At 45.4% G+C, this 13,687-nt stretch overlaps 1 protein-coding gene across 13 annotated transcripts in view; it reads right to left on the reverse strand.

Moving 5' to 3' along the window:
* PROM1 (prominin 1) overlaps nucleotides 1–12,258 on the reverse strand; it is a 65,317-nt gene extending 53,059 nt beyond the window's left edge. For 9 of the 13 annotated variants that reach the window (XR_012763971.1, XM_075420588.1, XM_075420585.1 and 6 more), the window contains exons 1-2: nucleotides 12,173–12,258; nucleotides 3,954–4,367 (exon numbers count right to left, since the gene is read on the reverse strand). Coding sequence is in view for 12 of the 13 variants with exons in the window: in XM_075420588.1 (XP_075276703.1) it covers nucleotides 3,954–4,173 (220 nt within the window). In the remaining variant the exon portion in view is untranslated. The other 4 variants (XM_075420580.1, XM_075420577.1, XM_075420578.1 and 1 more) reach the window with 4 other exon arrangements.
* Between the last annotated feature and the right edge of the window lie 1,429 nt (nucleotides 12,259–13,687).

The raw sequence follows: 13,687 nt of genomic DNA on the forward strand, positions 1-13,687 counted from the left end.
ATTTTCTGTTACAGCTATACTCGCAACAGTACACTGTTTATTTTTACATCAAGTTACATGACTATTTCTAAAGGTTAAAATATTTTAATCACTGAATACACTCATCTGAGATATTAACTGCAGAGACAGGGAACACAAGACTAACTTGCTGAACTCCACAATTTGCAGCTGCTTTAGAGGCTGACCAGGTGAGGCAAAAACAGAGACCAAAAGGGGTCAGAGACAGGACTTTGCATTAAGATTGTCAAGTTCTGATCCTGAGTCTTAGACTCAAACTGTTCAACAAGTAAGACTCCACAAACAGAAAGAATCGAGAGCTGTAGTCCATATCTAAAAAACCAACTTGTTCTTGTTCCCGACAGGCAAACAGCACATTTAACTCTTCATACTATGTTTTGCCCAGGAAGTACCTGCATTCAACAGTTGATTTTTATGTTAAAGTTCTATTCGTGCTTCAGCGGAAACAGGGTTATCCAGAATAAAACGCAGAAGCTGAAACAAAGCAGCTGGAACTTAACATAACTGGAACAGTTGTCCTGCAATATGTCCAGGTACACTAGAGTAAGGTAAACAGGCCTGTAAGTTTTTGTCTTCTTTCACCTAAAAACAGGAACCAGAGCTTTACTCTCAGCTTGTTTCCTTTGTGAACTCTTCACATTTTCGTTATAAGACACAAGCTGTGTAGTCAAAGATTTGTTGTGCACATCCTGCTGGCAGGCGGAATCTCAGATTAACATTGTCTTACTGCAACTAACAACCGGTTTCCATGGGAACAAAGACAAAGCCATGATAAGACACTCACAGCAGCCAGAGGATCATACTGACCGTGCCCTGTCTACACCAAGTTCACATCTGAATGTCTCCAACACAACAGCTGACATGCACCATGTCACAACCATGAACTGACTTCACTAATAAATTCACACTCCAGTTTATGACAAGTTCCAAGTAAGAGAAAAACTGACAATATGTTTTGTTAGATGCCCTCTAAGCTGAGTAATAGAAGCAACTTGTATTTTTTTCTATTATCTATTTATTGTAAATGGTGGTATTAACCGGAAAGAATAATGATGCTCTATCCTACACAGTCCTCAACAAAAGGAGTAGTAGCACTGTTATGTCCAATTTACAAATGGAGAAACCAAGACACAGAAAAATTAAAGTGACCTACTGAGCCGCAGGTGGCAAACCAGTGACCAAACACAGCCTTTTCCACTCCAGTGGATCATTAACTCAAAGTGGAGGCTGCTTCCCTGCATAACAGTTTATGCATGGGAATAAATTCACTCCCATTTACACCAGTACATCATCTAGTGAGGACAACAGCATTTGACTGGTGGAGTTGAAGGCAGAATCTATTCACATTCACTGAATCATTGCAATAAGATATTCTAGTTCACTTTTCTAAACTAGTTTCTTGCCATACCCTAAAAGCACAGTCCTGGTCTTAAAAGATTCAACAATTAAAAAAAAATTTAAGCAGTTACAGTTCCTTTCCCCAGTTCTGTTACTGTGCTTTACACGAGCACTATATTTAATCCCATTAATAACTTAATTGAAGTTCAGATTGAATAGGTAAGCTGTATGTCCACAAACCTGACAGCATGAACAAATTTAGAAGTGAATAAATAATTACTCATTTAGATTTAACTAAAAAAAAAAAAAAATCACCTTACAAAATATTTCTTGAGTCATTTTTCTTCAAATTGAGTGATCCCTTTCAACTTTAAAATAATATATAAGAACATTTAAATAAATGTTAAGGCCTAGCAGCATGCAAATACTTTAAGAACAACATTTCCCAAAGACTCTGACGTACTTCATATTTTGCTTTACCACACCAGCTTTCTTCCCAAAAGGTATACTTGGGACTGACAGAGTATGAACGTTATACAGCAACATATTCAGCTCCATCAGAGCACTACTGCAAGCACAAAGTTGACTTGCAAGGGCAGGAATATCTACACGCAATTAGACAACCCCGTCACTCTTTTTCCTCCGAGCTAAGAGTACTAACAGTAGACTGGAAAAACCAAGTATTAGGAAAAAAATATAACACTACTAAGATCAAAGGTCTAAGTGATTGATGTCAAATCCTGCACACGAATCACACTTCTCCTCTACGTCATGGTTATATGCAATACACTGGGGCATCAACCTGGCACTAACTCTTCTGAAGCACCAGCCCAATCGGAATGACGAAGTTTTGAGTTAGAAACATCAAAAGGCTTTCTTTCTATGCTCATTTCTGATTATGTTTATTTTCATCTCTGAATCAGAATTAACTCTATTTCAAGTTGGCAATTTAAAAAAAAAAGGCATTTCAAATATGTTACTACACCATTAATACACTGAATGTGAAAATAGAACAGCATATGGCAAAAGAGATTATGGGGATTAACCAATTAAACGGTATGACTTAAACCGACACGATCCGTCAAATCTGTCTTTTGCAGTGAAGTATGTGGGGGCATAGGAAAACGAATTCACCTAATGCAAAAAAATGAAAGCCAAACTTCTAAAAATAACTGTTTTGGCAAAAAGCGTCTGCGAGGAAAGGGGGGGCATGAGGTGTTCAAAGCTTACAAACTGAAAACAGGCGATTTACTTCTGGATGTCTCCTTTCTCTTTAATGTTGATTTCACAACGCCTACTTGGTGCAGAACTTACTACAATCAGTCCCAGAGGGCTATAATCTTGATTATAAATTCCATACTCAATAATTATTTACATGCTTAGGATACAGAATATTAAATTTGATATACAAGGTTACAGATTAAATTCCTGTTAATACAAAGACACAGTAAACATCTCACTGAAATCAAATTTCCACAATTGTCAGAGAATAAAATATTCAAGCGGGTCTTTAGGCAGAATGAAGGCCTGTTTCTAAGGGCTGAACGAAGATGACAATCCTAACACACCAGGTCTCACAGAGAGGCAAATAGTTCAGCTGCATATTTAATGGAAGGAAAGCAGCCACAAAAGCACAGGTATCTGGAAATGGTTCCTCCAAAAGGTGACACTACTGTCAGCTTCATGCAACTGCCCTCATTACACCTTGTGTAAGACCTGCTCAGAAGATAGATCCTGCAGGGCACAGGCCAGGATTTTGTTCTCCTGGTTAACACCTGGGACTCCAGACACTTGTCTAAACAGAATTCATTCATTCAAGTTTTAATATATAAATTGAATGAGCATGTTGGAAAGTTGATGCAACTACCACATCCGCAAACACAGAGTTCCCCAAAGCACCTTTTCATCAATACAGTCTTCATAAGCATACACTTCTCTGATATCTTAACTTTCCCTTTAGGATAAGCGACAACTTAGTAGGAAAGGAATGGAAAAAAAAATCTCAATAAAACAAATACAGTTTCAAGTCTTCACTTGACAGCTTACAAAGAAAGAAGAAGTTACACATGGCTGTGTAATGGAACTGCCGTTATACAAAACCTGACTGTGGATGCACAGATAGGGAAACAAATTTATTTCAAGTTGCCAAGTTTCCAATTCCTAGCCTAAATATCATAATATTATAACCACCTGACTGTTTATCATAATATGCAAATCTCAGAGAGCTGTCTCTTATGGATTTAATATTAAATACAAAGCAGTTTATGCTTTACTCCTATCTCATGCTTCTGATCTATATACATAAGCAAAAGTTTCAGTTAAGAAAAAAAAGCCTCAAATGCGTCAGTGGCAGCTTTGAGATATGTAAGCAAAGTTCTGTGAATTTTCATCAACACGACATTTTAACAAGCTACCTCCACTATGCTTAGCAGAAAAATGTTATTTTATATGAAACTGTACATATTTCCAGGCCATAATACATGCTACTAACAAAGCCCTTCATATCATTTACATCCAGATTATGGTCTTGGCATCTACAATAGGATGAACACGTCAGCAACAAATCTTTATTTAAAAAAAGTAGTTTATCTGCTTACCTTGAGGAAAAGAATTTGGCTGCACTACGTACAGGAATGCATGTACTATTTTAAATAAAATTCCTATTGGCCCAGGTTCATGGTATGCACCTGTATCATACGTCTTGGCTGGTACAAATCCAAAATCCAAAGTCCCAGGAGGAGGTTTGTATATAGGCTGTACCTCTGAAATAGTACTTCCACAAAACAGCAGCAGCAGCAAACAGAGTTCCACAGCCATAGCTAGCAGTATTCATAAAATTGGAGGTAGAGATATCTGTCCCACCAAGCCTAGAAGTCTTCAACACATTCAGCTGGGGGTTAGCTTTCTAGCCAGGAAAACGCTGGTGCACCCTCACACCTTTTTTTCTTTAATATGTTCTTGCTTCAGAGTCATGCAGTAGCCTCTCATGGAAACAACTCAGCGCACCATCTCTGGCAAAAAAAGAGAAAGCTGATTAAGGTGTGTGCCATCACATTGGAAAGTGCAAGATAACCTGCAATCTTCTGTGGAAACTGAACATATCAATAGTTGTAAAAGCAAGTCAGATAGGATAGAAAAGAAAAAAGAGATTGAGGTTTGTGAATAATATGGTCTACTACATACACTGTACTTGAAAGATGGGGAAAAAACAATTATGCATAGTTCCAGGTCAGTGAGTTTTCACAAACAAACAAAGCAGAGGACTGGGACAGCTCCAAGGGAAACAAAACCAAAGGAACAATCTATGAATTGCACTTCTGACTCTGTGCAATATGTCATGTCACAACAGTTATACAACGCATTTAATCAGTCACCTGATGTTACTGTAGTTGATGACAATTATTACAAGTCATATCCTGTAGCTTCTTTAATCTCAACCTTTCAGTAAAACCCTCCCGATGGCAGCTACTCCTAATCGTCCTCCAAGACTGAGGAAAGAAATTCTTCATCACTGAAAAGTTAACAAAAAAAAAAAAAAAGAAAAACAAAACTTCACCCTCCTGACAGGTGACAATGGGGGTCAGTAATTACTTTCTATTAACTCAAACTATCTCAAGGCTCTCCTTAGGAACCAGAAACTCAACTCAACAATTTTTATTCATAGCTTGCTAAAGCAGACTGTCATTAAGTTGACTTTGGATGCTTCCACCTTCCAAACCCACAAAATCACAGCAGTCTAATCAACCACCACTTCAGAACTGTAAACAGAAACCTCCCAACATTTCCAGCAAAACAGTTGACCACATCTTCATCTAGCTGGAGCTAGGTAAGACCCCTTCACTTCAGCACGGGCCAAGGTGGCCTCCAAGGCAACAGACCTAAAAAAAAACCCAACCAAACAAAAGGCAACAGAAAAACTTCTGTCCCTTTCTGACTTTGGAAGATGCAGGTACTTGATGAACGTGCCAGCAATCACCACACTGGCTTCCCCACCCATCAGACTGGCTTGTCTTTGAAACATCTTTGGTGATCTACCAGAGTGCAACTGGTGGGGATGCCCACTTCAACTGGTGAGCACCCAGCACAAACTGCCTTTGCTTAGCATAGTTGTGCCTCAGTTGCCTTTTTCAGCAGCACTACCCAACAGAAATGTTTTTTAATCTCCACCTTGCTGTTCACAGCATTCACTTGCAAGAATGACAGCAAAATAACGCAAACGCCTCATCGCCTCAGTCCTACACCAATACCTTGACTTCCAAGGTGCTTCCAGGTCAAAGAGATGCTGAAGACAAGAGACTTAAGAATCTCTATTAAGGTGAACCGTAAGTCTTTCCCATGCGTTACAATCTCTGGTAAAACCCAGGCTACCTTTCTGAAAACCAGTACTGACTTGCAAGAAACCATGTTGCTGGCTTGTTCAGTAGTCCATGCTGCATTCTAAGAGTCAAGATCAAGAAAAATATAGAACAAAGGAATACAAGACCACATCAAAGAACTAGAGACACTTTTGTTTCCCTGAAGTGCAATCACCTTAAGAGGAAAAACCCAAATCTATCTTTTCCCCTTCACAGCTGGTGAAAACCACAAAGAATGAACAGTAATAATGCTATGAACAGCAGAATTATCCAAGCCTTATTCAAAAAGGTGATGTTGGCAACCACTCTGAAATACAATGCTAAGCACAGGAACAGAACTTAGAAGACAAACCATGAGTATTTTCCTATCTGGAAAAGAATGTTTTGTTAAAGAATAATGAAAGAAAAACAAAAAAAGTCCAGCTCCAAAATATTATTTTTCCTCCTTTAATTTTTTCTGGAGACTAGTTTTCTTCAGCCTAAATTATATTTTCCAGTGGAATTTTCTTTAACTCATCTACTACTCTTAGGGCTGAATGTAGAAATGGTCAGAAACTGAAAACTGCTTAGGCTGCAGTTCATTATCAAATTTACAGAAACTCTATGGGATAAAATATCGCAAGATCAGAACTAAGTGAAGAAAAAAAAAATTTGCCTTAATAACAGAACAGTGAAGACTGTGCAAGTTTCATACAGTACAGTTCAACCTGGTTTTCTTAAAAAAAGGTTTGAACACTTTTTGTAAGTACAGTTTAGTTTTCTAGATATTTCTCAAGTACGGTTGCAACCCTTCAATGAGCTAGGAGGAGCAGCTCACACATGGTGACTGAGCCTTGATTCCAAGCATTAAGGAAACAGATACAAAAGCGTACAATACAGCAAAATGTTAAGTGTGTTTGTGAAAGATGAAATTGAGAAGAAGATGGCCTCCCTACCCGGTGTCTTAAGGCAAAGCTAAAAGACAGTGCATGTTCTCTGTAGTGTGTTCTGATATACCAGAGAGATGGCAGAAGAAGAGAAAGTACATACAACTTTTTTTCGTTGTTAGATTTTAGGTTAACAACAATTTAAAGTGTACCTAATTGTACAAACAGGCAAATAAAGCACTATTAAAATGTCCTTCCAATATAGGAAAATATTCAGTACACCTGCTAGAAATGTGAAGGCATATATTAACCAAGACAGAAAGTTGGCAATTTTAAGACAAGGATACCACTGAAATTGCAAGGACACTACCTGTACTGCAGATACAAACAATATCCCGTTAAGTGCAGACATATAACCAGCTTTCAATTACAAAGACACTACTGAAGTCTCCAACTCTACATAATTTTCAGTTAAACTTTTATAAAGCTCAGAATTTTTCAGTAAAGTCAGTGAGTTTCTTGCAAATCAAAGAACCTGCAGAATTCTTACCATAATCTCTTCTTCTCTCTTTGTTGGCAAATACATCATGATAAACATGGTATATATGACCTTACTAGGCAACTCCTCCAGAGTGACACCAGATCTTCTCTATACTACATAAAACACTAATATGTTTTCAAGGTTACATTAATAATGACCAGGAACTTGCAGAAAGACTATTAAACCTGTAACTCAGGATACCTCTGAGCATTCAGTATGTATTCAACCTACTCAAAAATAACTCCGATGTAAAAAGCTCCCAGCAGTTATCCGTATACTAATATCGAAAAGAAACTTAGCTGGGAGTATATTAGTAGTTGTAGTATTCTAAGTCAGTATTACATATTAGTAGTATAGGGACACTGCCCAGTTGTGTAAGGATGGCATCAGGAAGGCCAATGCGCAGCTGGAGCTGAACTTGGCAAGGGACGCAGAGAGTAATAAGAAGGGCTTCTACAGGTATGTCAGCCAGAAAAGGCAGGCCAAAGAAAACATAACCTCCCTGATGAGCAAGACTGGCAAACCGGTAACAACAGAGGAGGAGAAGGCTGAGGTACTCAACAACATTTTTGCCTCAGTCTTCAATGGCGGCCTCTCTTCCCACACCTCTAGAGTGGAAGGACCGCAAGACAGGGAGTCGGGGAGCAAAGTCCCTCCCACTGTAAGAGAAGACCAGGTTCTTGACCACCTGGGGAACCTGAATATACATAAGCCTATGGGACCTGATGAGAAGCAGCCCAGAGTCCTGAGGGAACTGGCTGATGTAGTTGCCAGGCCATTCTCCATGATATTTGAAAAGTCATGGCAGTCAGGTGAAGTCCTCAATGACTGGAAGAAGGGAAACATTGCATCCATTTTTAAAAAGGACAGAAAGGACCCTGGGAACAACCAACCTGTCAGCCTTACCTCTGTGACTGGAAAAATCATGGAACAGATCCTCCTAGAAGCTCTGCTATGGTGCATGGAGGACAAGGAGGTGATTCAACACAGCCACCATGGATTCACCAAGGGCAAGTCCAACTACATCAGTGGACAAGGGAAGAGCTTCTATCTGGACTTCTGTGAGGTCTTTGACATGGTCCCACACAACATCCTTCTCTCTAAATTGGAGATTGGATTTGATGAGTGGACTGTTTGGTAGATGAGGAATTGGTTGGATGGTCACATCCAGAGGGTAGTGGTCAACGGCTCAATGTCCAAATGGAGATCGGTGACAAGTGGGGTCCATACTGGGTCCAGTACTGTTTAATATCTTCATCAATGACACAGATCAGCAAGTCTGCAGATGACACCAAGCTCAGTGGTGCGGTCGACACGCCTGAGGGACGAGATGCCATCCAAAGAGAACTAGACAAGCTTGAGAAGCAGTCACATGTGAACCTCACGAGGTTCAATAAGGCCAAGTGCAGGGTCCTGCACCTGGGTTGGGGCAACCCCTGGTATCAATACAGGCTGACTTGAATACAGGGGGACTGAGAGTAGCTCTGACGAGAAGGACTTGGGGGTACTGGCGGATGAAAAGCTGGATGTGAGCCAACGATGTGCACTCACAACCCAGAAAGCCAACCGTATCCTGGGCTGCATCAAAAGCAGCGTGGTCAGCAGGTCGACGGAGGGGATTCCGTCACTCTACTCCGCTCTGGTGAGAGCCCACCTGGAGTCCTGCATCCAGCTCTGGAGCCCTCAGCACAGGACAGACATTGACCTGTCAGACTGGGTCCGGAGGAGGGCCACCAAAAGGATCATAGAACTGGAGCACCTCTCCTGTGAGGAAAGTTCAAGAGAGTTGGGGCTGTTCAGCCTGGAGAAGAGAAGCCTGCAGGGAGACCTTATTTTAAACTGAAAGAGAAGGTAGATTTAGACTAGATAGCAGGAAGATTTTTTTTCAGTGAGGGTGATGAAACACTGGCACAGGTTGCCCAGAGAGATGACAGATGCCTCATCCCTGGAAACACTCAAGGTCAGCTCGAACGGGGCTCTGAGCAACCTGATCGACTTGAAGATGAAGACGCACTATGTTGTTCATTGCACATGGGTTGGGCTAGATGACCTTTAAAGGTCTCTTCCAACCCTAACTATTCTGTGATTCTAGTTAAATATGAATATGCTAGATAAAGAGCATTAAAGAGGAAAAAATCTACCCATAAAATTTGTAACTCTGAGAACTGCAAGAACAGAATACACACGAGTGACACATATACAGAGAACTACATAGGAGTTTAGGGTACTCGTCATTGCAATATGTGGCCATCTCATTTCCTCAGAAACAGTGTGGCATCACTGTAGTCAGTGAGCTACAGTAACTGCCAGGACACACCTCCCCAGGTTCAAGTAAACTGTCAATGAAAAGAAGCCATGTGAAGCTTTGAAGCACTTACATTAATTATCAAATAAGACATACATTTCATTACCATATTTTGATTTAAAAAAAACCACAGAACACAAACCCTGTTAAGTACTTTATAAATTAAATGCTTTCATTACTATATATCTTATTTTCTGTGTGGTTTGCAAGTGTCCAAGGACTAGAGCTTTTGCTTTTTATTTTACAGTTGTCATTAATATTCTACACATACAAGTCACTAAACATAATTCCTGGGGCTTTAACCACTATCTGCGGAGAACAACATCACTCTTTTACCAAGTATGAGTACTATCTTATCTCCAATATATCTTATTTTTTATTAAAAATACTGTAATATTTTCCAAAATCAACAAAGCTTCAGCAACTCCACTGTAAGTTTAAGCGGGGAAGAGGAGACAGAGCAAGAGATGCAGAAGTTCAGCAACTGCTTCCATGATACATCAACTCTAAATAACAGAGCTCAGAAACAGCATGATGTCCAGCTCTTTGTTTCAACAGGACTGGCCTCCTCCTGTTTAACACTGCAATCCATGCAAATACAACCCTGCAGTGCAGTGATGCAGCAATGATCAACCCTGTGAACTGAAATTCAATCAGCCAGAGGCTAGATTGCTAAAGCCCAGTGTGGAAGTCTGCTGGCAACGAACCGCTATGGGATGGTGGAAGATGCAGTTGTCCATAGAAAGCCAAACAAAGGATCTGACTACTTTTGTTACAATTTTTCATTAGTCATTTGAAAATGCAAGTCCATAATCCTCTTCAGTGAGGTTGCTCCAATGACAGCAACCACCAGAAGAGTGAAATGCATTAAAACAGCCACAAAACAGATAGTTACAAGTACATTACAACTCCTAAGTATGTGTAAAGAAAACCAACCCACCAACACCACTTTCCCATTCAAGAAGGTAAAACAGCAAGCCAAGCTAGATGATGGCAAGTTAAAAACATACAGTTTTCTATTGCAAGGTCTGTCTTAAACCTACCAACAATTACAACCTGTTGCCATAGGAGGAGTAGGAAGCAAATAAACCTAGCAAGTACCAGGGACTGCAGAATAGAGTCTGGCAGCACCGACAAAAACCAAATAGTCTTCCACACAAGGCAGCCTCAGTATGCATCTGACACGCTTGTTATGGGCTCAAAATCACTACGTGCTCAAGCCACGGAAAACTGGATATTCAGAACCCAGTTTGCTTTGACCAGCTACTTAATAATTTGCAAATAAATAAATAAAAAAACAAATAGCAACACCAAAAAGTCCCGCTGTTTCACAAGTCACAGCCGTTTGCAAACAACAGAAGCAGACCTGTAAAAATTCCCAGCTATCTTCCCCAGAAGATCAGCAGGGCCGATTTTTAGCTGACTGCCTAAATGTTTAAAGCATATTTCCACTAACTGAAAAAAAAAAAATGATATATTTAACTTGATTTTCCGTGGTGCATTTACCCTAGTACTCACAGAGCACTCCTTGCGAGAGCCCTTTCCGGCACCGCACAGCAGATTTTGAAGCACAGCACGGCCAGCCCGCACACAGGCGGCTGTCCGTGACCTGCTGCGGGCTGAGTACGTGCTCCAGCAACGCCCAGGTGCTGCGGCGGCAGCGCCCACCGACACCCACCGGCAGCCGAGACCAAGCCTTCCCTCGCCGTCCTTCCAGTCACCAAACCCGCGGAGACCTCCTCCTCTCCCCGCCGCTCCGCGGGCTGCGCGGGGGCACGGCCACCGCAGCTTTGCCCGGCGGGAACACCGGCCGCTGGGCAGCTCCTCCGGCCGCTGCCCCCCGCCCGGCTGCGCGGAGGCAGCCGCGGCCCCTGCCCACCCCCGCCGCGGCCCCTTCCCCGCGCTCCCGGACCAGGTCCCAGGCTCACGGAGAATCTCGCCCCTGCCAAGACGGGTCTGACCGCCCGGGGGTGCCGGCGCGGTCAGCCCGGGGACCCGCCGGGCAGCAGGCCTCCCGCCCGCACCGCCCCAGCCAACTCCTCCGGGGCGGCCGCCGCCGCAGCGCGCTGCCCCTCGCCCCGCTCACCTCCACGGCCTCCCCGCAGCGCCAAGGCGGGCGGCTGCCGCCCTACCGTCCCCGCCCGGCGCGGCGTCCCCGGCCCCTCCCGCCTCCCCGGCGCCGCTCGGGCCCCGCCGCCCGCTCCCCCCGCCCCGCCCCGGGCAGGTGTCCTCGGCGGGCGCCCTTCCCTCTGCCCGCAGATCCCCGGGGCTCTCCGCGCACTGCTCCCGCCGCTCCCCTCTCTTCAGCGGCCAGAGACTCACAGCCGGCCCCCGACCGCTCCTCAGCCGGCTCCGCCACGCATGGCCCTCCGGGGCGGAAACCCGCTCCGCTGGCAGCGGCCGCGCCCGTCGCCCCGCTCTCCTCAGCAGGCGGAGCCGCCCTCGCCCCCCGCGGGCCAGCACACGCCGCGCCGCAGCACCTTCCCCGCGGCCGAACCCGTCCCTCCCGCAGAGCCCTGCCCGCCAGCCCGCTCCCCCGGCTCCCCTCCGCACAGACCTGCCCGCCGGCCGCCCCCTGCTCCCGCCTCACCCCCCCTCAGCTCCCACCGGTCGCTCTCCCAGCCCCGACCGAGGCCCCCCGGGATCCTCACAGACCCGGTCCCCGCAGGCAGCCCCGCTCCCTCGGGCGCCCGGCGGAGGGGGTGGGAGCGCTGCCCCGGGACCGCTCCTCCCGCCCGGCAGCACTCACCGGCCAAGCGGGGAAAGCGAGCCGGCGGCGGCCGGGCACGGCTCGGCCCGCTCCGCTCCGCCCGCCTCAGAGCGCGGTGCCGGCGGTGCCGCCCCGCAGGGATTACGGAGGGCGGGCTCTGCCCCGGGCCGGGGCTGCGGGACCACCCCGGCGGCTGGGGGGGGGAGGAAGAGGAGGAGCGTGAGGGGCTTCACCCCGCAGGAACGCGCAGGGGGAGGGGGGGGTGAAGGTGGCTTGGTGCCGCGGCCGTTGGGAGGCGGCCGGGCGGGCGGGAGCGTGGAGAGGTGGGCGACCTGTTGCTCCCCGGGTCGGGAAGGAGCCCCGGGACCGAGGGCCGGCCTCCTTCCTTTGGGCCCCGCGGTGCGGCCGTGCCGTCCCCCCGGGGGACTGGTTTGGGTTGGGGCGGGTTTGCTGTTCCCGTCAGGGTGACTTACCCCGGCAGCTGGTGGGAGAACAGCGGGTTTTACCCGTCCCGGGGGGTGTCCTTGTTTCCTGGTGGGTTTGTCATTGGTTTTGGGACTGGTATCCGTGTTCCTGCGTGGTTTCTGTTTCCGAGGGCCTGGGATTTATTGGTAAGACAAGAGGCACTTTTCCTGCAGGTCATCTTACTCCTGTAGTAACATACACTTTCAAAGGCTCCTGCACTTTTCTCCTGCCCTCTGTGATTTTTTCATTTGCACCTGTGGTATTTTAATATGGTTCCCCCATTGCAATATTAAAACATAAACACGGTTCTTACCTCTACTACGAGACGTTCTGTTGTTCGGCATCACAGACCAAGGCAAAGCAAGAACTTGGCGCTGGAGATCCAAGGTCATGCTAGTTCCTTGGAAGTCCTGAAAACACCGATGGAGAAGGTGGTTAGTCTCCCTTTTCGCAGGCAGCAAGAAATCAAGCCTACGGCTACGGCAGCGGCCTGCTTTGCCAGTGCGAGTTTGGCCGAACATCGAACAGTTTGCCCACGAGCGGTGTTTGGTGTCGCTGGCCTTTACCTGTGTTTCAGCTCAGGGCATTCGCTGGCAGCGCACGTCGAAGAGCGACTTGCCACCTTGGCTGCACGCAGAAGCAACAACTGTTCTGACGGCAGCTGGTCCTGCGCGTGTTCGGCAGGAGGATAGGTAGTGGTACGAGCTGAAATGGAGCAGCACAGAGCAAAGCTCTTGACCTAGTTCTTGTTGTAGTTCTCATATGCGTCCTAAGCCAAAGAGGGGCAATGTTGTAGTCTTGGGGAAAACACAGAACATCTTGACCGAAGGACAAGCATGTTAAATTGGCCAGATAGTCCTCAAATTCAGAAATACAGCTCCTGTCCAGCTTTGGCTGAAAATCGTTCTAAAGACAAGAGGCTATTCCTTCCAAGTAATGGGCCATGAGTCCCCAACGCTATTAATGAGATGATCTGGTGGATTTGATTCCCTTGCTTCCATACAGTGTTAAAGCAGAAAGGCCTGATCTCGCTGGTCTCGCTGACTGAGTTTTCAACTGCAGAGCGAAGCCATACGGCTGCAATGATAA

The sequence above is a fragment of the Opisthocomus hoazin genome, chromosome 5 (genome assembly GCF_030867145.1).
Source record: "Opisthocomus hoazin isolate bOpiHoa1 chromosome 5, bOpiHoa1.hap1, whole genome shotgun sequence".
Lineage (NCBI taxonomy): Eukaryota > Metazoa > Chordata > Aves > Opisthocomiformes > Opisthocomidae > Opisthocomus > Opisthocomus hoazin.